The sequence below is a fragment of the Rhinolophus hipposideros genome (assembly GCF_964194185.1).
Source record: "Rhinolophus hipposideros genome assembly, chromosome: 19".
NCBI classification, from domain to species: Eukaryota; Metazoa; Chordata; class Mammalia; order Chiroptera; family Rhinolophidae; genus Rhinolophus; species Rhinolophus hipposideros.
The window spans coordinates 13,172,224-13,197,614 of NC_138065.1; the positions used below are offsets into that span (position 1 = coordinate 13,172,224).

General features: G+C 51.9%; 1 protein-coding gene and 1 pseudogene across 2 annotated transcripts; both read right to left on the minus strand.

Moving 5' to 3' along the window:
* Positions 1-3,811: 3,811 nt before the first annotated feature.
* LOC308487261 (small ribosomal subunit protein eS27-like) lies at positions 3,812-4,794 on the minus strand (annotated as a pseudogene). The gene is made up of 2 exons: positions 4,572-4,794; positions 3,812-3,847 (listed from the first exon to the last, which is right to left on the minus strand). The product of its transcript is annotated as a small ribosomal subunit protein eS27-like (transcript).
* An 8,148-nt stretch (positions 4,795-12,942) lies between these two features.
* On the minus strand, positions 12,943-24,812 carry LOC308487444 (chymosin-like; the record flags this gene model as incomplete). The annotated part of the gene is made up of 9 exons (XM_081025683.1): positions 12,943-13,080; positions 13,844-13,942; positions 15,073-15,217; positions 15,997-16,110; positions 17,359-17,558; positions 19,652-19,770; positions 20,806-20,923; positions 21,821-21,971; positions 24,751-24,812. 9 exons carry the CDS (start codon positions 24,810-24,812, stop codon positions 12,943-12,945), a joined length of 1,146 nt encoding a protein of 381 aa, XP_080881809.1.
* Positions 24,813-25,391: the final 579 nt, after the last annotated feature.

Below are 25,391 nucleotides of genomic sequence, written 5' to 3' on the forward strand. Positions count from 1 at the left end.
GACTTGCTCAGATGCTGTCAGAGGCTACACAAGCTGGTACAGGAATAAGTTAGGCAGGGTGCTTTGGGGTTGCAGGTAGCATCGGCTCACGTGATTGAGAAATGCAGGAGGAGAGCAGAGGGTAGGCCCCCTGAGTGTGGGGACTCAAACATCACCTTCAAAGCTCTCGTCACCTCTGTCCATCTCCCTTCTATGCTTGCCTCCGCTGGATGGACTTTATGCCCCTTGAGCCAAAGGGCATGGAGCGTGACAGCCCCAGGTCACAGCCTAGCTTCATCTAACCAAACCAAACCAAAATACAGAAGGTGCCAAAACAATGTATACACACTTTAAGAAAGGAAAAAAAAACTGTATTAAAGTTGTAATACCCGATATATACTGACACCAAAAGATGAATACAGGTCATGTGTATACGTTTTTTGGCACTCCCAGTATATATGCATATGTATATATATATATGCACGCACATATATAATCACCTATGTACCTAATTGCTGATCTATAATTCCTCACAAAAATGTTAGATCCAAAAGATAGGGACTTTTCTCCGTCTCGTCCACTGCTACATTCCCAGGGCCTATCACTGCATACAGTAGGTACTCAATAAATATTTGTTGACTTAATGAATTGTCCCTTCAAGCTCTCCCTCCCAATTACCCTAAAGAGATCAAAATAAGCCACTCTACGGGCCTGGTGAGATTTCATTCTTCCACACCCTCACTCTCCCCTAAACCCTAGACCTACAGGCTAAGGCCAGACACTCCTTAAGGGGAGGTATGAGTGCAGGGGACCCTTGAAGGCATTATGGGGGTAGGCTCTGAGATCTGGGTTGCAGCTGGTGGAGGGGCATGGGGGAGGCCTGGCCTAGAGACCCTGCATGCTCCCAGTCCCTTGCCCTGGGGCTGCTCTCCCTGGTAGAGGCTTAGAGGAGGGCAAGGAGAGTAGGAACCCCCCTCTGAAACCCCCACCCCGAAGGCCTTGTCTCAGACCCCTTCATGAGCTTTCAGGTGAAACACCCGAGCCTTCAAAAGGCAGCCCTTCTCAGCAAGCACCCTGGAAGTCCCATCTCCCGAGGCAGTTTGGACTTCTTCCTCGTGCCCTGACTCTGCCGAGACCATGCCCTGACCCAGCCTGGCTCCACCTCAGCAGATCCCTGCTCCCAGGGGAGTCCTGCTCAGGCCACCTCCACTGCAGCTGCCAAGGAAAGAGTGTGGTCCCTCCCCCAGGGACAAGGCCCACTCCAGCCCTTTCTCCATGCCCACCCTTTACCCCCTATTCCCTCCTCAGTAGGTCTTGGAAAAGGAAAGGAAGGAGACACCCAAGGTGCCCCTGCCCCCTTCCGCAGCTGATTCCAGCCTCCTAAAAAATAAAATGCATTCACCCCTGGAGTGGAGTACTCCAAAGGCCCTTTGAAGCTGGAGGAAGAAAGCCACCCTGATCTCCCCAGAGACCACTGTGTCACACATCCGACAGACAGGAGAAGTCTGCCCTCAAATGCAGAGATGAAAAAGAACAGGGGGTGGTAGGGAGCTGGGGAGATGGGGAAAGGGAAGATCAGACAAACTTTTGTTATTGCATCTCAGGAGAAGCGGAGGTAAAATGCCGCCTGCGAAATGTCACCAGATAATGAATGCTATTTCACTCCCCGCTGCTGAGGTGTCTGTCAGATGCATGTGGAGAGAGTGACAGCGAACCTCATTAGGAATTTGGGGTGGATCTTCTGCTCTTCGGAACCAGAAGGGCCATGGCTGAGGCCCCTCCTTCCCACCACCACTGTCCTGTCTTATTGCTAAGAGAAATAATACGTAAAAATATAACATAATAATAAACAACTCCAAGCTGCCAAGATTATTGTGGAAATTAAATAAGATAATACGTGGAATTCCTTAGCAAAGGCAAAACGTGCTGTACAAAATGGGTTGGTGGTGGATGACGCCTAGGGTAAGAACTCGCCGGCAGGAGGTAAACCGTTCAAGAGCCGTGGCTGTGCCTTTTTGTTGCTATAATCTCAGCCCAGTCGGGTGCATAATAGGTGAAGGAAGGGAATGAAGGAAGGGAAAGAATAACGGACAGAGAGAGAGAGATGATGCAAAGATCAGATCGTTGAAAAGAGACAATAACGTACGTCTATTGCACGCCAGGCACTATTCCAAGATGCTCAATGTAAATGACACGCTAAGGCTCGTGACGTCCTGTAAGGTAGCACCTACCATGAGCCCGAGCTCATAGACGAGGGAATGCAGTCACAGAGCAGCCTAGTAACTGCCTAAGACGCTACAGCTAGCGAGTGGCTGAGGCAGGATTGGAACTCAGAGGCTTGGCTGCACATCTCAGTGTTTCTCCTCTGCCTCCAGCCACCTTGTCCTCACGGGGCTGCCTCAGGAGAACCACCATGGCTGAGCCTGGGAGGCAGGTAGAGGTTGTGGAGTCCTTACTCCAACCCCACCTCCCATATGCCACAGATCCCACGGTCACCTGACGATCCTGTTCTGTCCCTGTTGCTAGGCAGCTGTGTGGAGAAACACGCACCCTCCAATTCTGCCTAGGGCTAATCCCATCCAGAAGACAGGAGCCAAAGCTGTCCAAAGTTTTCTTCTCTGTGGACAGCTCAGTGTCACATGTTGGAAAACACCTTGTACCACCTCTGATCCTTCCCCCATGGAATACCCTCACCTTATTTCTGCCTTTTGAAATCCTCCCCCTCCCTCCACACAGCCCTTCCTCCATGAAGCTTGTTCTGATCTCGCCTTACCTGTGTGTGCCTCGTCGGCCTGTTCCCTCCACTGTGAGCTCCTGGAGTGGGGGGGGTCTGGCCTGGCTCATCACCAAAGCCTCAGAACCCCAATACTATGTGCCCCACACAGTCGATGTTCAGTTGTAAATTAAAAGTGTGATGACACTGTGATTCTTTAGTGTTGAATGAGACTTTCCAGCGTGCATTAGCTATCTATTGCCACATAACAAATGACCCTGAAACTTAGCAGCTTAAAACAACACGGAATTATTATCTCACAGTCTCTGTGGGTCAGGAATCCAGGCAGCTTCTCCGGGCCCTGACTCAGGGTTTCTCATGAGGCTGCAAAAGGTGTCAGCTAGTACTGCCGTCACCTTAAGGCTCAACCAGGACCTTGCAGGGACCCTCCTGGCATCTGTAGTTGCAGGTTTTGGAGGTAGTTCTTTTTTTCTCTTCCCAACGAGTGTGCGCTCTCTCCAACTTACACATCTGTAAGCCAAATACTTCCCTTCCATTTGTAGAAACAATTCTCAATAAAGAAGACAGTGAGGCTTGGTGGGCAAGGCATGGGATTGGGGGGCGGGGTGGGGACACATGTCTGACAGTGATGTCTTAGCCTCAGTCCTCGGCTTTCTGAGTATTTTAAGATCATCCTGCTATGGTTTGGAGGGAGGGGTACCGATGTTGGGGGTACCGGATGGGATTCTAATGACCTTGTCCTGCAGCAGACCTAGAGAAAGGTCACCCACTGAGGATGAGGGCAAGGTGTGTTCTGAAGGAAGACGATTCTTGGTGTCGTTATCCAAAGAGGAGGGTCTCGGGCAGGTGGAGGGAAGCCCCCACCCCTACTAGGGCCCCTCTCTCTTCCATCTAAACCTCAAGGAGGGAAATTGTCTGGATGTGAGCTTCAGAGCAAAGGGCAATAAGTTGATGTGAGAGGCAGAATAGCACCATCCCCCCGCCCCAAAGATGTCCACATCCTAATCCCTGAAACCTTTGAATGTGTTACCTTAGCCTGGCCGAAGGGACTTTGCAGATGTGATTACATTAAGGATCTTGAGTGGAGATGATCCTGGATTATGTGCGTGGGCCCAAGGTAATCTCGCAAGGGGCCTATAAGAGGGAGGCAGGAGGTCAGTCAGGAGATGGTGCCAATGGACACAGAGGTCGGAGCCTCGGAACGTGGGCAGCCTGTAGAAACAGGGAACGGCAATGAAACAGATTCTCCCCGAGGGCCCCCGGAAAGAATGCAGCCTGCTGAGATAATAAATTTGCGTTGCTTCAGGCCACTGCGTTTGTGGTAATTTGTTGCTACAGCAATAGAAAACGAATACAGCTGGTATCTGTAATAAAGAAATCAGCCAGGAGACTGAGTGGGTCAACATGATAGCTCTTCAACCTGACCACCTGGGTACATGTCACTTTTCTTTTTTTGCCTGTGATTAAAACTTTATTGGAAAAATGACACCAAAATAGGGAGAGATCACACTGTTGTGTACTTACAAAATTACATGCAATTACATCACCTTTGTAGATGAACTAGAATTACTGAATCGATAAGGCTTTCCATGATATAACAAATTCAGGAAGTTGTGGGGCTCATTAGCATTGCTTTCTTCTAAACCAGGGGTGTCCAAACTGCGGCCCGCGGGCCAACTGCGGCCCGCGATCCATTTTTTATTGGCCCGCAGCAAATTCCAAAAATATATTTAGTTTACTTAAATAAACCAGGTGAGGCAATACGTGCTTCACCGCGAGTGAGTGGCCCGGCTGTTTGTGTATTTTACCGCATATGGCCCTTGGTGGAAACCGTTGAAAAACGTTTGGACACCCCTACTCTAAATGAACACGCTTCCATGAGTCTCGCCTTTCCTCTTATCAGCTGGCACAACACTGTTGAACAACCTGCACAAAGAACCACTGTCTGAGCGTGGCGGAACACCGTGGCCGTCTTGTAGCCACCTGGATATTTTACATCCATAAAATAAGAATTTGGACTTTCTATGTTTTTCCTTTTCCTCTTCAAAGGACGAATGTAGTAAATGTCTAACCAGAGGCATGTTCCTCTTTTCGCAAGCCCAGCCCAAAAAGATCTCTCCGTACGAGTCACTCTTGCATATTCCCCTTTGAGTCATCCCGGGCCCCGTGCACTAGCGTCTTGGGCCACAGAGTTAACAGGAGCAGCACCCTTCACGGGACCATGTGGGGAGGGCAGTAGCGATTACCAGAGATCCCCGAAAAGGCGGTGACTTGCCTGTGAGATGCAGCCTCTGCTGTCCAATGAGAGAGCCTCTGAAAGCCCACCCTGGAGGGTCAGGTCCTATTTTACCAAGGAAAAAAGTCCTTGCTTTTAGGGTCCCCCCTCTCCCGGGCATCCCCTGCAGGGGCCAGGGGGCCCGGTGTGAGAGTCCTTGGCTCCAGGGCCTTCGACATAGGGGGCTGCAAACTGTTAAAAGATAAACTGAGGCATAGTCAACATTTTAAGAGTTTGGTGAGCAAAAATCAATTCAAATCAAGCAGCATCCGATCTCTAGAAAGGAGCTCCAAGGAGCTGTACAAAATGTAAGACTTATAGGCAGAAGCGAGCGGGAATCAGGAAGTTATAATAGAAGAAAAGGGGGTTGGTTATTGCAAAGTTCCTTTCCTTCAGGGAACGGCAGGGGTCAGGCAGATTCTCTAGTCTGATCAGGTGAGTCCAGATGGATGGGTTTAAGATTCCATTTCTGGGAGAACCAAAACTGTAATTAAGTCACCTTGCTCCCCATGGTGGCTTTAGTACCTAGTGCTAGGTGTATGCCCAGTATATTTGAGGTGGGGCTCCCCATAAGCAACTTTATTTGGGGCCAGTTGTCTTGTTTTTAACACTACCAATGGACCTAAGGAGATAGTCAAAGCTGCCAAAAGCCTCACGGGCCAATCCTCGGAAAGGTGCCCCTCTCCCCCCCAGCCAATCCAGTTTGGGCCCCGGTGCCCTGCTGAGCCTGCCTTGCAGCCAGCCCACAGCAACGCCCCCTTCCTAGCCGTCCCCAGCTCTCTGCTGCCCTCTGGCTTCAGCTCTCCGATTGTCCAAGGAACCCTGCTGGGACTATAGGGGTCACATCTCATGGGGGGAGGAGGAGCTATGTAGGTTGTCCAGAGACTGGGAAGTCCAAGGAGCCCATCTAGAGCAGCAGGGGGGCGGGGGGGCGGAGCTGGTCCTAGGCTGGCCGCAGGGAAGAACAGGCTTCCACAAGCCAACAGAGCACATGCTTGGGGACGAACTGACTGGGTAAGGTTTCCAGGTCCCGGCACCTGCTTCCCTTTCCTCCATTCAGATCCCTGCCCCACGTCAAGGGCTCAGAAACACAGGCTGAATGGGCACCATACCTTCTGGACTAAAAACTAGGACAATCATTGGTGTAAGAAACAGTCTGGCAGTGGCGTTTGATGTCAGAATGACCAGCTTGCTTAGGACACGGCAGTCAGCTGAGAGAACAATGGGACAGAATGTTTTAGACATGTGGCCCTTCCTGATAGATCTCATTATAATAAAGCTCCTGATAAGGCTCGCCCCTACACAGCTCTGATCGTGGTTTGCTCACCATGGTGGCTTTAGTACCTAGTGCTAGGTGTACTCTGTAAATAGTATTTGATGGGAGAGAAAGAGAGAGCATTCACTTTGACAAATACCAAGAAAATGCCCAGCATGTTTGTCGCCCAGCCCTCAGGCCAGGGTGGCCAGCTGTGTCGGAAAGACTATAGTCCCCTGTGTCTCCCTTTTTCACCTCTCTAGTTCAGGTACCTCCAGCAGGGTAGGTGATTTTCCAGTGATCCTCTGTCACTGTTGGGAAGACGTGCTGGACCCCACCAGGTACCTGCACCCTTTGGGGTCTGACAGTCCCAGAATGAGCTGGGGTGATGCCGAGAAGGTCAGGGCAGCTTTAGCTCTGGGGGAGGGGCTACTTCTGAGGGCTGGAAGGGAAAGGACTGGAGAGCAGCAGGTTGGTGTGGGGCTGACGGACACCATGGGGAGAAGAGAACATCCCTCCTAGGATGCAGGACTACATTATGTCCCTCAAAAATCCCTATGGTCAATCCCTAGCACCCACTGTGACTGGATTTGGAGCCAGGGTCTTTAAAGAGGCAATTAAGGTTAAATGAGCTCATAAAGGTGAAGCCCTAATCCCATATGTCCTTAAGAAGAAGACACACCAGGGATATGCGGGCACAGAGGAAAGGCCATATGAGGACACAGCAAGAAGGTGGCCGTCTGTACGCCAAGGAAAGAGGCCTCGGGAGAAAGCAACCCTACCGATGCCTCGATCTGGAGCTCCCAGCCTCCAAAACGGTGAGAAATAAATGTCTGCTGTTTAAACCACCCATTCAATGGTAATTTTCATGGCAGCCCGAGCTAACTAACATTCCCCTGGACACGAGGAAGAAGATGGGGAAGTTGGAGTGGTCAGAGGAGAGAAAGGGGCCTGAGAGACGCACATACAAATGCCCAGTGGTCTTCGCCAGAGAGCAGGCCCTGGGCAGTAGAAAGCCCTTCCTCTCCCTCCTGGGTCTAAGTAAATCCTCAGAATCCAGTCCACGCCCACAGCCCAGCCGCCAAGTAACCAGAACGTCAGCATGCCCTCCTGTACCAGCCTGTCAGTGGGTCCATTTGCCTGACTCTCAGGCCAAAGACAATGATTTCTGAAGCTTCCCAGATCCCACTCCATTCTTTCCCTAACTGCTCCTGGGTATCTCTGGAAATGTGTGGACTCAGGAAAGTGTTTGGAGAGTCTCTGCTTATTGCATGTTATCCAAACCCACCAGCGCCACAGGTCCAGGTACTGGAGCTCTGGCCGAAGCGTCCCTTCAGCTTGGGGTATCACTGTCTCAGGAGCGGAGGCTGAGAGATGGGCCACCAGGGAGACTCAGGGAGTCCCAGGGACACAGGCTTAGGCATTTGGACAGCCGGTCTGCCCACAGTCCACTTTTCTGCTTGTGAATGACACTCTCTCGATGAGAAAAGCCCGCCAAGGAGCTGATATGGGGACAGTGGATGAGATTTGGGGCTGGGTTTGCAGGACTCCCCAGGCCACAGTCAGAGCTGTGGGAGGTGTGTCTGGCACCCGCCCAGCACAGTCCTCAGCACACGACAGGTCTGTCTCCAGAGGTTCCTTGTTCCCTCTCCCAGGCCCTAAAAATAAAGCTCCAAGGGCACAGTTATTCTGGTCTCAGTGCTAAACGGAGCCCTGGGAAAGAAAGGGGCTCTCAAGTTTCGTGGCTGGAGCCAGAGGGGAAGGCAAGGACAAAAGTGGGGGAGGCTCAGAACCTACAGATGGAGCTTCAGCATTGGCGCTGAGGAAACCAAGGCCGCCAGCTCAGAGGAGGTGGCGGGGCCACGAGCAGTCTCTGAAAAGGAGGCAAAATTTCACCAGCCAGAATGGGGAGACAACGGTGCATCTTAACCAGCTCCAGCCCCAGCTCTGAAACTACACGGGGTGTCTAGTGCACCAGATTCTGGCTGCTCTCCGAGCTCCCCAGAACTGTAACTCTTTGGGGTGAAGGGCTGGCTGTTCCACTGATCCCAGAAGGGCTAATGGCCTGTCCCCAAGCCCCTTGGGCACACACTGCAGGCACATCGTCGCCTGGTCAGCTATAGCCCAAACTGTAGTTCTGGTATTATGATCCAGAAAGATCAGCGAGGGCGGACACCAGAAGGACACTGAGAAGGAAAAGAGAGAGGTCTGGTGAGTGAGGGGTTTGAGGGAAGAGACCAAGTCTGCTGTATCTGTGCCTTCCGCAGAAGCTGGTACTGTGCCTTCTGCACAATAGTCACTTAGTACATTCTATTGTTTGGTTGGCCACTGCCCTGGGGACCTGGGATGGGGAGAAGAAAGTCGCAGATACAAAACAAGGTGTACAAACCTGGCATTTGAGATTGGGACACTAGAGGGCGCTCCAGGACAAAAGCTGAGTGAGTCCCCGCAGCCCTTGCCCTGTTGAGGAGCTTAGAGGACAGTTCGGAGTTTGTTTATTCATTCAACATACATCCACCGAACAATTTACTCTGTGAAATACTAAATGCTGTGAAGGATACAAAAATGATTGAAATGTGACATCTGCCCTCAAAGATGGGGTCATCTCATTAGAAAGATAAGAGGCATAAATTAACGTATCCATATTTACCTCCTGGTAACTTCTATTTATTAAGTGCTGATTAACCTTCACACACTGTTCTTTCTACCCATAATGCATCCCTCCCTAATATCTGCATGCCTTACCCTCTGTCACATCTTTGCTCAAATTCACCTTCTCGTGAAGACTACCTTCCCACTTCATTTTAAAGCATAAATGCCACATCATTCTCAGTCATCTTCACCCCCTCTGCTTTTTCCCAGACACTTGAAACCATCTGCTATGCTATACGGCTTACACATTCATTATCTCCATCATCTGTGGCCCCCACAGAACTCCATGAGGTTGGAGGGGTCCATCTGTTGTGTTCACTGACGCACAATGCGTAGCACAGTGCTTCATACAGTAGGGACTCAAAACATGCTTTTTAATAAATAAGACCAGTGACAATTCCAATTAGTCCCCAGTAAACCAAGTGGCCAGGGGTCAGCTAGCAAGTACTCCTGTGGTTTGGAGGCTTTGGGTGAAGTGGTCGTCATGGGCAGTCGGGCTCTTCTGAGAAGAGGTAACCCTTAAGCAGGCCTGGAAGCAGTTCACAGGTGAGGAAAAAGCGGAAAGGGGCCTCAGGCAAAGGGATTGGCATGAGCAAAGGCCCAGAGGCCAGCCCTGCAGGGTGCTGGGTGTGACCATGACAGAAGGACAGACCAGATGTCCCTCAGCAGGAAACTGAGCATACCATGGCCACTCTGGGCCCCCAGCCATGACTAGGGCTACTGGGCAGTAGCCAGGCCACGTCCCTCACTCACATTCCCACTCCCTGCTTCCTGCTCTTTTTACTTGCCTTTCTGGCTGTCCAGGGCTTTCTGACAGGGGGCAACCTCTACCACTCCTGTCTCAGCTATAGTCTCCCTTCTGCTGCAAGCAAGAAACAAACTGCGCAGCTCAGAAAACAATCCATCATTTTGTCACAACATTTCCATTTCAAAGGCTTCTTTTCCAAGCTTCCTTTGGCCGAATGCTTCCTTTAATTAGCCTGAGAAGAACTGGCAGGAAAATTGAGTGACAAGGAAGGAAAGGAAGTAGAAATGGGGCTGTAGGCCGGAGGACCCTGCCTGAGGCCAGCAGGGGCAGGAAGGGGCACTGGCCTGGGCAGGTACTCTAGGGAGAGGTACTGTGTACGCGTGTGTTTGTGTGTGCATGTGTGTCTGTGTCTGTGTATGTGTGTGTCTGTGTGTGTATACTCATGTCTTTGTCAGCTCACATTTCTCAGCATTCATGATTCCTGCCAGCCGGGCAGAGATTTGCCCGCTCATGGCACCAGGCATAAGCCCCTCTCTGGCACTTGCTCAGCCGCCACGGTGTGCCAGGAACTCCCCTGGGTGCTAAGGAGTCAGAGAAAAGACTCAGGTGCTGTCTGTCGGAGACTCAGCAGAGAAACCAACCACTACGACAGCATAAATTCAGCAAGTCGGAAGTGGGAAGATGGAGTCGGGTGGAGAGGGAGTGTCACCCCAGAGGACACCACATAAGCTGGTCTGGAAAGATGAAGAGCAGGTCCCAGGCTGCAGAGAGTGGAAAGAGCATAGCAGGGAAAGAGAAGGGCATGAGCCAGGCCCAAAGGCCAGCCCCGCAGTGTGTTGGATGCGGCTGGCCATGGCAGCAGGCGCATGGCAGCAAATACATGGTGGGTGGATATGAGTGGCCACGAAGCTTCCTCAGCTGCCCTCTCCCTGCCCTGGTTCTCATCAGCAGGCAGAGATGGTGAGAGACCAGGTAGTGGGTCAGCCCGGCCCTGCTCCCACTGGCCTCCAGGTTGCCCCTCTTCACAAGCAAATAGCAAATGTGCTGACGGCCTCTCCCAAGGCCCCTTCACTCCCTCGCAGGCCCCACAGAGATCTGGGCCTGGTGCAGAGCCCAAAGTGGGCCTCTTGGTAGAATCTTACAACCCTGGAGGCGGCTTGGCCACCTTCTCTTTCACATGCACTGAGCCATTCCCCAGAAACAGCAAAGGATTGGGAGTGTTCCAGGCTCAGGAATGGGAGGGAGAAGATGAAGAGCCAGCATGAGGTGGAGGTGGGGAAAAAGGAAAAAGCACACGAGCAGCAAGCGGTGTGATTCTTGAGGACCTCGCTGATGGAATCATTCATTCATTCATTCATTCATTCATTCATTCCTTCCTTCAACAGTACTTGATGGGGGCGTTCCATGAGTTAGGCACCAAGGTATCAGAATGAGAGGAGCACAGTGTGTGTCCTCAGGGAGCCCACAGTCCCTGATGGAGACAGACAAGGAAATAAATGTTAGAATACAAAGCATTACACCGAGGAGAGTGGGGGCACAGAGGACAGCACCACCGCAGCCTGTCAGGAGCATCCGGAAGAGATTTGGACTGAGATGAAATATGAAAGACAATTAAAGTCATCAAAGGGGCTGGAGTGTAGAGAACATTCCAGGCAGAGCAGAATGTGGGGCTGTCCACATCCCGTTAGCCCCAGGAGGAAGCTGCCTCACTGTATGGTCACTTTCAGGAGAGGGATGGCCCCTGGGCCCGGTGGGCCCGGTGTGGGCCGGGGGTGCAGTGGGGGACCATTTGGTCCAAGCTTCCCATTTAGGGAAGGTGTCGTAGTTAGACTTTCTACGTTATCTCCAGTTGAGATCTGGGTACTTCCAGTACAAGTTGTTAAGCATAAACCATTGACATATAACACCATTTTTGTGAGCTAGTTTGGCACTTTTTTTTTAACTTACAAGAAGCCTAAAAATAATGAAAATGGCCCAGTTCTGTCTCATCCTTGGCAAACAGACAGTATTGGTTCTAGATAAGAAAAGCGAGGCTTAGAGAAGTCGCCCAATGCCAGCACTTACTCCTCCCACGCTCACCTCCCTGACCCTGTAAGCCTCAGACATCAAGGCCCACTGCCCACTATGCTCGAAATCCTAGAACGTTCGATGGTAACCTCTGCCCCAACCCTCCCCCCACCCCCGGCTCCTCAAGTCACCACAGATTGCAGCCTGAACCCTCTTTCCACGTCACACCCTCCACAGCCAGGCCTGCTCCTTCCCACAGAGGCCACCAGTCCCTCTGTGACCAGAGCTGGCTGCTCAGCCACGGACGTAAACAAGCTCTGCGGACAGCATCTCCACTGCCTGGGTCCTTCATTCTTGTTTGTCTTTGGGTATAGCCAAGAAAGACCCCACGAGAAGGGCCTGTCAACAGGACCACATCCACCGCTCCTGCTGGGAGCCCTCCCCCCCACACACACACACACCCACACACTCCTCTTTATGAAAGACCGTCTCCTTTGTGAAGTGTCGTGGGCAAACCTGCCATACCTTCAGGCTCTCTGAGATTGCTGCAGGACTCACCTGCTCCTCAGCTGGTATCGGGGCAAGTGTGGTCAGGGTAAGGTGGGTCAGGGTCAAGAGTAACGTGACCCCGAAGCCTAATCAATCGTTCTGTCCCCTGTTGGGGAAAAGACTAGCCTTTTCAATGAAGTGATGGAGCCACTCTCCAGGCACTAGCAAATCAGGTCTGGAGCCTCTAAAACTGCGGGTGGAACTCTGGGCTGTGGGTCTTCCCCGAGGTCACGGCAACCTCAGGACCCTCAGACTTTCCCAGATGCCTTCTGCCCATTCTCCAACCTGTTTCTAGTGATCGCCCAGAGCCTTTCTCTCCCTGGGTCAGTGTTCTCTGCTCAGTGTTCTCATACCCCAAGCCCTTGCTCCCCAGGTACAAGACTCATCCTGCCGTGGTCTCCCCAACTGTACCCTTTCCTTAGAAAGATGTAGCGTGGGAGAACAGGAAGGCAAGACATACCTTGATTTTACCTGACCTGAGCTTGAAATGACCCATTCCCTTGCGAAAGTCTCCACCCACCAGCAATGTCCCCAACCCTCCCCAACCTCTGCAGCCCCAGCTCTGCCAGACACACCATGAGACAATCCTACCTCACCCCCATAACAGCGCAGGGCTTCGGCCCCAAGAAAAACCAGGCTTTGCAGAGAAGTGGTATTTATTGAGAACCATCTGCCTGAAACCTAATGCATGTGCGTGCATGCGTGTGTGTTTGGGGCAGCGTGGTCCGTGGTCAGCGGTGCAGTCAGATGGCCTTGGCCAGCCCCACGCGGTTGTTGGCTCTGTCAAAGACGCTGTAGTACTCCCGGATGAAAACATCCCCCAGGATCCACTGCTCGGAGCTGTCGTCGCCCTGGAAGCCACTGGTGCAGAAGTCCTGGTCCTGGGAAAGGCAAGACTGAGATGGAGCCGGTTCTAACCCCAGGCGCTGTGCCTACAGGTAGGCCTTTCTCTAACCCTCCCCACCCCCAATTACTCTCTCCTCTAGCATTTCCTTTCATCCTTGAAATCACCTTCCAAGGTAGGGAAACAAGTATCAGATTCTTCTCACTCAACAGATGAAGAAATTGATGTTCAAAAAACATAGTCACTTAATCCAACATCACCTGGTGAGGACCCATCACTCCACTTCTCACTTGTCCTCTCCAGCCCCCTGCCTTCCCAGTCTCATTACCTGCCGCCCTGACGACCGGCCAGAACAGGCTTGGAGGCCGAAGGCCTTGCTAGTTTGGGGTGCTTGGGTTTAGGTCAAAGCTGAGGCCAGCAGATCAGTGGGGATGAGAGTTGGGTCCCCACAAAGCTCAGGCTATCTAAGAAAATTCCAGGCAGAGCTCAAGCTCCCTGGGTTGAGCAGCTAGAGCAGTGTGTGGAGGTTCCCACGGGGGGCTGTGGTCCTGCCTACCCTGTCCCCCTCAAACTACTGGGTTCTATCCCTCCCATCTGCCCCATCTCTCCTAGAATGAGCCTGTGGCAGCCACAAACCAGGACCAAGGCCAACAGGGCCCCACTCAGAGGGAACAGTTGGTTTAAACATATATCCTGCATGCTCCATCTAGGACCTGCCGCTTACCATCCACTTCGGTGACTTGCCAGGAGGAAGAAGGAGGGGGCTGGGTGAGCCAGGCTCCCTCGCTTGAGGCTCATACCTGGCTAGTGTAGGCGGAGGCGGGCAGTGGGTACTTTCTGCCGTTGATCTCAAAGACCACCGTGGGCATGCTGCTCAGGCTCCTGCAGTTGATGTCAAACTAACAAGCGAATAAATGAAACAAAACAGAAACAGACTCACAGACTCGGAGAATACACTGATGGCTGCCAGACAGGAGAGCGGTTGGGGGATGGATGGAAAAGAGGAAGGGAATTGAGAGGTACCAACTTCCAGTTATAAAATAAATGACGCACGGGGACATCGTGTACAGCATAGAGAAAATAGTCGATAACATCGCCATAACTTTGTATGGTGACAGATGGCAACTAGACTTATGGTGGCGATCACATCGGAAGGTATATACAAGTTGTCAAATCACTATGCTGTATACCTGAAACTAACATAATGCTGTATGTCAACTATACTTTAATAAATAATATATATTTTTTAAAAGACCAGAGAGAAGTCCTCTTAAAAGTGTGATGGGTGTGGGGCGGCCAGTTAGCTCAGTTGGTTAGAGCGTGATGCTCGTAACACCAGCGTTGCTGGTTCGATCCCCACAATGGCCACTGTGAGCTGCACCCTCCGCAATTACCTTGAAACAACTACTTGACTTGGAGCTGATGGGTGCAGGAAAAACACACTTAAAATCAATAAAAGTTTAAAAAAAAAAAAAGCGTGTTGTGTATGATTTGACTGGAAGAGGCAAAGAAGGTCCCAGCTGAGCCCCTTCCTCCACAATGGAAACCAAATGAAAACCAAGCGATGGGGAGGCACCTGCCTTCTCAGAGGACCTTAGGGAGGCTCTCGGGCTGGGACTTGGTCCTCGAAAGAGTCACATTGAGAGGGACCAGCTGTCAGCCAACCCAGGCACAGATCCCAATTGGGACAAACAGGGGTTGCCTTGGTGTTTCCCCACCAGGCACATTTAGCTGTCAGGGAGGGAGGGGGAGGAGTGGAAGAGGAACAAGGGGACACAGCCAAGCTCAGCTGTCAGGGATGCACAACCCTCCTGGGGACAGGAGGTCAGCCTGTGGCCATTGCATGAGACCTGGGAACAACGGGGGGTCATGCTGGAAGCCATTGTCAAGGCCTCTGGAGAAATCCCAGCCTCTGTGGGGAAACAGGCTCCCTCACCATTTCCCTTTGTCATTCCCTCCATGTGCAAAGGGCCCCATCTTCAGGAGAGTCTGGGGCGGGGGAAGGGAGAGGGTAAGGGCCTGGCCTCACCATGCCAAACTGGTCCTGTGTGGCTCCAATGGCCTTCTGGATGTTGAGGATGTCGCTGCTGGGCCCGACCAGCATGGAGGTGCCCGTGTCCAGGATGGCCTGACAGCCACCATCACAGGCCACAACCACACCATCAACGGTGACGCTGCAGAGGGAGAAAGGACGGCCTTACAGCACATCCAGTATCTGGCCCTTCCTCCCTGGCCCTTCCTAGCCTCCCTGACAGGCAGAGAAGGAAGCCCCAAATCCCAGACCCTTTCCTTTGGACCCCTTCTCGTAGTCCCCACAACTTCCCAAGCTCAGAGCAAAGACTAACACCATTTTCTCCCAGTTCAGTGGCTAAATGAAGCCTGCCCCACCTTCTATGGGACAGAAACTGCAATAAAACAGCAGTCACATGCATGAGGGGTGGGATGAATACTGTACTAATTGCCTGAAGATCTGGTTTCAAGTTTTCTCCCTGCCATTTACTTGCTACACGTCTTAGGCAAGTTGCTCAAGCTTCATGCCCTCAGCCTTCTCATCCACAAAATGGGTACATTAACAACCCCTTCCTTGACTTCCTCAAGGGATGGTCATGTGGTTCAATCTTGATGGTAGTAAATTATAAAATGAGGAGAATAATGGCACCCACCTCATAGGGCTTTAGTGAGGACTAAACAAGAGTCATAGCATCACTCCGCGTAACAGCCACTAGGTAGCAAGTTCTCCGTAAACTCAGCTCGTCTTATTAGTAAACAACAGGTTGAAGGTGCAACATTCTCACTGTCAAAGTCCCTGGCCATTCAGACTCTGATGTGACAGTCTGAAGCTCTACCGGGCTGCAGTCCTTCTCAGAGCCTCGTGGGCTGACACCAGGGTCCTCAATGACCCCACAGCTGGAACCAGCCTCTCTGGTGGGGCCCACAGCTGCTGATGACCTACCTGTCCACAGTGAACTGCCAGTACTCCTGCACGGTCACGGGGATCCAATGCAGGGAACCTGTGTAGTAGGACGAGTCGATGGCCCCCAGCGTGAGCATGCTTCCCTGGTCATTCCTGAAAGCAAGGGCAGGGTTGCTGTGGCACCAACACCCTGGCTGCCGCTCTGAGCTCGGTAGGCCCCCAGGTTGAGGCAACACTGGGAGCTGTGTGAGGGGGGTCAGGAGGCCACCTGCCGTGCAGGTCACATCCTTGGGTATTCCAGCTGTTGCCTTGTGTCCCTGCCTCCTGCCACCCAAGGCTTTCTGCCTCCAGCCCTTTGGCCTCGAGTAGGAGAGAGTGTCCTCTCAAGGTCCCTCCACCGCTGGGCTCTAGCACACGCTGTCGCCGTTGCCTAACATGCCCTGTCCCTCTGTCTCACCTCAATAGCTCCCACTCATGCCTCAGCAAAGCTTCCCCTGCCACCTCCACACACACACACCTCGGTTAGGTTGGGCTTCCCTGATATTATTAAGCCTTTAACACACGCAGATCTCTCCTGCAGACAGTGCCCTTTCCACGCATAAGCGCAATCATGTGTGTCCTTGTGCGTTGTCTGTTTCCCCTGCTAAGGAGTGAACTCCCAGTTTGTCTTGTTTGCGGATCTATCCCCATCTCCTGGCACAGCCCCTGCACATAGTAAGGGCCCACAAACAGCTACTGAGTGAGTGAATGAATGAATGAATGAATCAATCAATCAATCAATCAATCAATCGATCGATCGATCAACTTACCCCTTACCTAGGTTCCCCTGACCTCAGCCACCCGGCCCCATCTCCTACACGTGGTCCCCTTCTCCCGTCCTGTCCCTGCCCCTGTGTCCCACTGATTTGCGCCATCAGAGGGACAGGCGGGGAGAATAGGGACCACTGAACTGCAGTCAGAAGCCCTGGGCTCCGAGCGTGTCTCAGCCACCAGCTCCCAGGGTGACCGTCTCTCCCAGCCTCAGTTTCCCACATTGTAAAAGGAGAAGGTAGGACTCAGTTGGAGACTGCTCTAAAAGTTTCTGAATCTCATTGACATCAGCAAATCATTCCTGAGGCCTGCTACTTTGGAAAAACGGTTAAAAACCCCTATGCAGAAATGGGATCAAGCTTCAATTTCTAAATGCCAGAAATGAAAGTCAAATTTCAGCCCAGTAGACTCTGGCAACATTGATGGCTACGTTGGGGAACATTGGACACGAGGTCGAATGTGACTGGAAACAAGGAGAGGGTTGGCCTGGATACCCTGGAGTTTCAGTGTCCCTAAGGGGTCGACCTTATCCTCAACTGACAGTCCTTGCCAGGCCGTGGAAGTCTGGCCCTGGCTGGGTGGAGCTCCTACCTGCTCATGTAAACCGAGAACAGGTCTTGGGCCACCAGGTGATGTTTCATCATGTTGTCAAACACGGGCACGGAGTACTCGGAGGCAAGAGACGGGTAGGCCAGCCCCAGGATCCCATCGAACTGGGAGTAGGTGAAGACGGTCCCAGGCTCCTTGGTGCTCAGGCCCACAGTCTGGTGGGAGTCCACAATGTTGGAGATCTGCAAGAGAAGCCGTGTGACCTCCACCAGGGCCCTTTTGGCCAGAGGAGGAAGGTCTGGGTCACCCTGTGCGGGCCCGCCCTCCCTCGGCTAGGCAGCAGTTACGTGAGCTTAAAGAGGAGAGCCCTCCTTTCCCAGCTCTGTGCCATGGTTTGGAGGGAATTGGTTCTGTGGGTAGGGGAGGCGAGAGAAAGAGGACACCGTGGAGGGTATGGACAGCAGGGCTCATGGCGCAGGAACTGGGGGTCGAGTCGAAGGAGACGGTGGGATGAGGGCTGCTCCAGGGCCCTCTGCCAACCTGCAGCCCTCCCATTGGCTGCCATTGGGGCATTTCCCATGGAATAGCTATGGATGGACAGGAAGAGCACACATGAATTTTGCATCTAAAGGACCCAGAGGTGTGTCCTTGTGTCCTTTGCCTCTAGAAGACCTCCTGTACTGACCATGCAACCAGGCACAGTGTCTCTCTTAGCCTTAGTCTTCTCATCTGTTTAATGGAAAACACCTGCACCTCAGGGCAGTGCTTAGGCGAAAGAACACCAATGCTGAACGTTTATCCAGCACTTACTAAATGTCATTGGTCACTGAACATTTATTGGCACTCTGCTAAGGGAGTGCCAACTCCAAAATAGCCCGTTAATCTGTTCACGTCTCAGGAAAGCCCACACGTTCACCAGCTTAGTGTGAACCACCAGTGTCTCACTGGGCCTCCTGCTACCACTCTGTCCCCACTGACCCACCCTCCATACAGGCAGCCAAAGCTATCTTTAAAAATGGACAACCTGTCATGTCCCCCCTCCAGAGGCTCCCGATGGCATTCAGGATGAAACAAGCCTCTGTCCTAGAGTCCCCTGTACTCTGGTCCTGTTTCTTACACCTCCTCTCACTACTCTGGCGCCTTAACTCATTCCTCTCCACCCACACCGATCTTCTTTCTATCCTTCAGATGCCCCAACTTGCCCTCACTTCCACGGCTAAGCGGGCCTGGCCCCTGGGCTCTCGCTCCCACCCCCCACCCACGGTGAGTGAGTGAAGACAACCAGAGGTCCCCCAGTCTAGGCCAACAGGCAAGGGCCAGCTCCCTAGTGAAGACGGATGCTTTTCCTGGGAACCCAAAGGAGCAGAAAAGAAAGCAAATGGCCCCAGGCAGCACAGGACGTGAGACACCTGGGCAAGGGACTTAGCCTTCCAGCGGCCTGTCTGCTGGGCCACCTCCGCCAGTGGCTCTGCGGCCTCTGCTGTCTGCTGCTGACTCTTGGACAGCCTGAGCTGGGCGGGCACCTGCTCAGCCAAGGGAAGAGGCTGAGGGGAGGGCTGTCAGCAGAGAAAGGCTGTGTCCTTCTAGGCTCCAAGCCAAAAAGACTTTAGCCAGACCCAAGAAAGAACACCAGGAAGATCAAGGAGATAAATACCAAGGGCTGTTGCTACCTTTTTCATCTTGGATGGTGGATAAGGAAGGAAAGGAAGAAGCTGGCATGTATCGGGCGCTCACTTTGTGCTCTATTAGGGACTTCAGGAGCCAACCAGAGGCAAGAGAAAGGGGACCCCTTGTTCAGAGGGCACAGATGTTCTCTGACTTGAAAGAAGATGCTGCTCTAGGACTTACAAAGAGGGAGCTCAAGCCAAAATCAGTGCTCAGGGAGTGTCAGACGTGGGTCTGACACTTCATCTGAGCCTCAGTTCCCTCATCTGAAAAATGGGGATAATATTGTAATACCTTCCTCAACAGGTAGGTTGAATTGGATTTAAAATGAGATCACACATATGACACTGAAGAGTCCAATGCTGGCAGTCTCAGGATTCTGAACTAACCATGGCAAGGACAAATGAAAGAAACGATTGGGAAGATGGAAACTGAATTTGAAGAAGCCTCTGAAGACTGACATGGCCCCAGAGGAGGGAGAGATGACCCACAGCTGCTGATGGCTAAAATCCTTCCCAGGATCCTTACCCACCAGGCCACCTAGAGGGGGGACCCCAGCGCCCTTCTGCACCAGCAGGATGTGCAGCCTACCAGAGCCAGGGTGTCTGAGCAGGAAAGCAGCTGGTGGGGAGGGAAAGGTGAGCGCTGGCTGGCCCAAAGCCCAACTCACAGTAACGGTGTCGGTGCCCAGGATACCCTCCATGCTGCCCGTGCCATACTGAATGCTCAGGGGCTCGTTCAGGTTCCGGAAGGTGGAGGACTTGGACGGGTTGAAGCGGTGGTGGTTTTCTGGAACACAGACCCAGGGTGAGTGGGGGCCGTCAAATCTTCTCCCCACTCAACAGTGGCAGCCAGAGCTGAAACCCTCACCAGGCCTTGTAAGAATATGGCCTAAATACTAACCATTCTCTCTACCGAAAATAAGAACCAGTTCTCTCTTGAGCCCACAGAGTTTAATAAAGAAATTATTCTTTGCTGCTTGACCCACCTCTCTGACCCCTGTGCTATCTGTGAGTTTCCAAAAAAAAGGAAGGAAGGAAGGAAGGAAGGAAGGAAGGAAGGAAGGAAGGAAGGAAGGAAGGAAGGAAGGAAGGAAGGAGGGAAGAAAGAAAGAAGAGAGAGAGAGAGGGAGAGGGAGAGGGGGACAGAGAGAGAGAGAGAGAGAGAGAGAGAAAAGAAAGAAAGAAAGGAAGAAAGAAAGAGAGAGAGAGAGAGAGAGAGAGAGAGAGAGAGAAAGAGAGAGAGAGAGAGAGAGAGAAAGAAAAGAAAGGAAGAAAGAAGCCATCCCTGTGGCTTCCTGGGACATTTCACTTTTATCAGCTTTGTAATCTTAGGCCCATCTCTTTTTTCTCTGAACTTGGTTTCCTCATCTGGTAAATGGGGATGGAAAAAAACACCAACCTCCCAGGATTATTGGAAAATACATTGTAACATATATTAAATGTTTTCTCATCATTAGTAATAGGTCCTCTCCCTTTATTCCCCCAGCACCTCCTGGCATGTCATAGCCCCATTCTATAGAAAGGACAACTGAGGACCCAGGAGCGTAAGCTTGCCCTGTCTCCTGATAGAGACACAACAAAAACCCAAACCTCCCTCATTTCCAGCTGGTGTTCTATACATTAGACCAGGACTGGCACACCTTCCCAGTCTGTGACCATGTGGAAGGGTTGAGCAAGGAGGTGAGCACAACTGGGGGGTGGGAACGTCCAAGGGAGCTCTCCTGCAACCTCACGTTTCATCCCGGCCACCCTGACTGCTGCCGGCAGAGTGGCCCTGGGCCTGGCCTGGCTGTGGAGGAGCGGGAAGGGAGGGGTCACTCACGGCAGGCATCGCTCTTGCAGTAGACAGAAGGCACCCAGAGGTCCGAGGAGCCCGTGTCGAACACCACAGTGAACTCCTGGGGCGGGGTCCCAATGTGGATCTTCCCGAAGTACTGACACTGAGGACAGGGGCACAAGGTCAGGGGCAGGCAGGACAGTGTGTGGGTGAGAGTTGATGCTGGGCGTGGACCCTGGTCAGTTTTGTGGGCCCCTTGCTGTCTGCCCAGAGACCTGGGAGGTCGGAGGCCCACTGGGAAGGATTCTCCACGCTGGGTGCCAGCCCCTGGCCACGCCTGGTCTGCCCCTCCCACGAGGGGCAGCCCCTGCCAGAATCAGCCCTAGGAGCAGACATTAGACCAAAGCATAAGCCCTGCCTGGTGGGGAGATTGGGCCACCCTGCCAGGGGCAGGCACAGAGAGGTGGGCACCGGCTAGGTACAGGCCTCAAATCCCAACCAAGCTGGCCCTGCCACACCTCCTCGCCAGCTCTGCCCACACGTCAGAAGTAGGGCTTGGGGGCCCGGGGGAGGGGTGAAGATGACCTCGATAAGGAAACAAGAGCACAGAAGAGAAAAAAGCCTGGCTGTTGTTTACTGCCAAGAGTGACAGATGAGAGAGACGGGCTCCAGAAAGGAAGAGGCCACAAGGGACCTTCCTTCTTGCCATGTCCTGGGCAGCTGCAGTGTCCACACACAGCCCTACCCCTGTCCAGCCTAGAATGAGACATGGGTTCCCTGGACCAGGAAAGGCAGATGTGAGGTTGCATGTGGGAGCAGACGGTGTACCCCCAAGGGATTTTTCTACAGGAAGGTCGTCTGAGCTCAGACCCTTCCAGCGGTGACATTTAGAGCCTTGAAGGCAGGAACACAGGTACTGTGGGGCTGACGAAGTGGCAGGGAGCTGGCCTCCACACCCCACAGGGCTGTGTGATTCCTGAAAGAGGGGAAAGAGGTGGCGGCTTGGGGGCGGCCCACCCTGTGTGAGAGTCATTACTGGAAGGCTGACAGAGCCACTCACATCCAGGTAGTTGAACAGGGGCTCTCTGGCCACCTCCCCGAAGTTGGAGAATTTCCTGCTGTTGGCATACGGGTGTGACTTCAGGAAGTCCTCCAGGAGCCCTTGCTCCTTCAGGGCCTTTCTTATCGACTTGCCTTTGTGCAGAGGGATCCTGAGGAAATGGGGAAGAGTTCATGAGGAGAGTGGGCATCTCCCCAGGGCTGCCCAGCCTCTAAGATGTGTCCAGATGCCCTGGGCTTTGTAAACCACCTATTTACATTTTTATCACAACCCAAAGTAAAAACATATTTTAAACCAGCTCGTAAGTCCATGCCTACCCTTACTAAATGCAATGCACTCTGATATTTTTAACTTCTCTTTTTTTAATGCCGGTGGAGACTCGACAGATGTATTTTATAACCCACGAATGAGTTTTGCAACTCTGAGGTTTGAGAGACATTCAGCACATTATCATTCAGTCTCCAAAGTCTTGCTGTGCACCTACTGTGTGCCAGACACTCTGTAGAGCACAGGGGACCCAAGAGTGAACAGGGTACCGTCTCTACCCTCCAGAACACACTGTCCGGAGAGGAAAACTTACTTTGTCCCCCACATGAATAAATGCTGTGACAACACTCCCACCCTTTGTGACGCCTTTTCTCAGCTCTCTGGAGAGCCTGAGGTGGGTGGAAACTCTTCAAAGGCTTTCAGCACAGAGCAGGGTCCCCGTGGACATCTTGATAGATTTCAGGTGTTGGGTGACAAAGGCAGATCAACAAGAAGAGACTCAAGAGGGGAAAAAGAAGATGTGGTATATATACACAATGGAATACTACTCCACCATAAGAAAAGATGAAATAGTGCCATTTGCAACAATGTGGACGGATCTTGAGATTATTATGCTGAGCGAAATAAGTCAGAAAAAGTCGAGAACCATATGATTTCACTGATATATGGTATATAAAACTGAAAACAACAAAGGAACAAGACAAACAAAGAAAGAAAGAAAACTCATAGACACAGACAATAGTTTAGTGGTTACCAGAGGGTAAGGGGGTGGGGGGTGGGAGAAGAGGGTAAGGGGATCAAATATGTGGTGATGGAAGGAGAACTGACTCTGGGTGGTGAGCACACAATGGGATTTATAGATGATATAATACAGAATTGTACACCTGAGATCTATGTAACTTTACTAACAATTGTCACCCTAATAAACTTTAATGAAAGAAAGAAAGAAAGAAAGAAAGAAAGAAAGAAAGAAAGAAAGAAAGAAAGAAAGAAAGAAAGAAAGAAAGAAAGAAAGAAAGAAAGAAAAAAGAAAAAAAGAAAGATAGAATATTTGTAAATGTAGCATAAAATGTATCAGGGAATTTAACTAAATTTGTAAAAAGGGTTCATCATTTATGGAAGTTTAATCTAAAAACCCTATGAATGCATGTACATTTCATGAATAAATACGTTATACTAGTAATTTTAAATTCATCAACAAAAAGCAGAAGCTGGTCTGTGGCACGTCGGTGGCTCCCAAAGCCCTCTGAGCTTCAGCTCCCTCCTGAGCACAATGGGTTAACTCCTTCCTTTCCAGCCACTCTCCCAGCCCCGCCTTTGACCCCCAAGTGGCTTGACCTCTCTGGCCCTTAGTCCCCTCTCCTGGGGGTTGAAGGAATGGAGAGGATGACTCCCAGTGTTCTTTCCAGCCCTCAGAGTCAGGTGGTCCTCCTGGGGGGGCCCCTTTAAGGGAACTACATATGTGAAAGTACTTTGAAAGTAATAAAATGGCAGCGGTTTTAAGACCTAAAGAGGACGTTTTTTCTTGTGTCGTTCATGTCCCAAGTGGGTCCCATGTGGAACAGCCTGTGTGTGCATTATGGTCTGTGCTCTGGTGCCCCCCACCCACAGCCCTCGCGTGTGACTTCAGCCAGGAACTGACTTACAAAGGAAAGGTTGCTCAGCCTTTGTCTCTGATGATAGAAGAGGACTTAAGCCCTAAAGGATGGAGCTTGGGCAGAGCTCCTGGGGCCAAGCCCACAGCTGCCCTTTCCTGTGTCCTCACATCCAGGCCCCCAGTGCTTCCGCTTGCTCGACTCTGGTTCCCAACTGACTCTGGATCTCCTGGCTGAATGCTTGGCGACTCCCACCATAGTAGCTGTGGCTCTGCTGAGCTGTCCTATCCCAGCACAAAGCCCCAGAGAGCTTCCCTCAAAGGGAGCTCAAAGCTGGAACCAGAAGTAGTGTGATGTCATGGCAACATACGAGTCCATTTGGGACCAAGTTCTAGCTTCTCTATTACTAACCATGTGGCTTTGGTTGACCCTCTCTAAACAACACTTTCCTCATAGGTAAAATGCAAATAACATCTCCCTAGCCCACGAGGATTAATGACAGCATAGGTAAGACCCAGTTAAGGTTCTGCCATCTGATGGCAAGCAGCTCAGTAAATGACAGATGTTATTTTGGGAGGAGAAACTGGGACCTTCATCCACAAATGCCTTGGTAGAACAAAGAACTTCATTTTGCTTGACAAATGCATACACAGCTCTTACAAGGGGCCAGGCGCTGGGTGAAGCATTCTACAACTACCTGCATTAACTCAGCTGCTGCTCCTGACAACCCTACGAGATGGGTGCTTCTGTCATCCTAATTTGACAACAAGATGAGGAAACTGGGCACAGAGAGTTGAGTTCGTGATGGAGCTGGGGATCAAATCACAGGCAGCTTGACTCCAGAAGCCATATCCTTCATCTCCCAAGCTGCCCCCACACCCTGAAATGTAGGGGCAGACTGAGAGGAAAAGGTCCCTAAATGCAATGGCAAGACTGACAGGGGGCGATTATCCCGGAAACCTGCCGCATTTCCTCCGCAGACTCCCCAGGGGAATGATGGCTGGAAGACCAGGGAGAGACCAGCCCAGAAGGCTGCATGAGATGCCCCCCCTGAAGCTTGACACCTACCTGGTGATCCCACTGCCCTGGGCCAAAGTGAAGACTGCAAGTAACACCACGAGAGACCTCATCCTGGAAGGCGAGCTGGTCACTGCTTGAGCCAGTGCCGATTCCCACAGCCTTTATAGAGGGTGCGAGGTTCCCTCTGGCTGGAAGCCCAGGCTGCAGAGATAGCCCCTGACCTCAGACCACTTTTCAAACACATTAAGATAGCACCCGGAGTACCCAACAGCCCCCTGATAAGGGCCACACGTTCCACCAGTCCAGGGACTTCAAAGGTGAAGTGTACATATACCGAGAAATGTCACACAGGCCTCCCTGATCTGATTTCCCTTTCTAAACAACATTTCTTAAGCTAACACAGGTGGCCACCCGCAGAAACCTATCTCATGTTCCACCTTATGGTCTGCAAAGAGGTCTATTTCCAACGGACCCCTCTCCTGCCCTCGCTGCCTCCCCTCCCTGGGCCTGACTTCACGGGGGTCGGCAGGCTGCTCTGTCCAGGAATCTCCCAGCCCAATTCTCCCAGCCCAGGTCCCCAGGGGCACTCAGTCTACTTCCCAAGTGGCATCTGAGACAGCGTGTTCAGTCTGTCACCTGATCCTAAGAGACTCTGCTGTGGCCCTTGGTTCATGTTAGGAGGGTGTTGG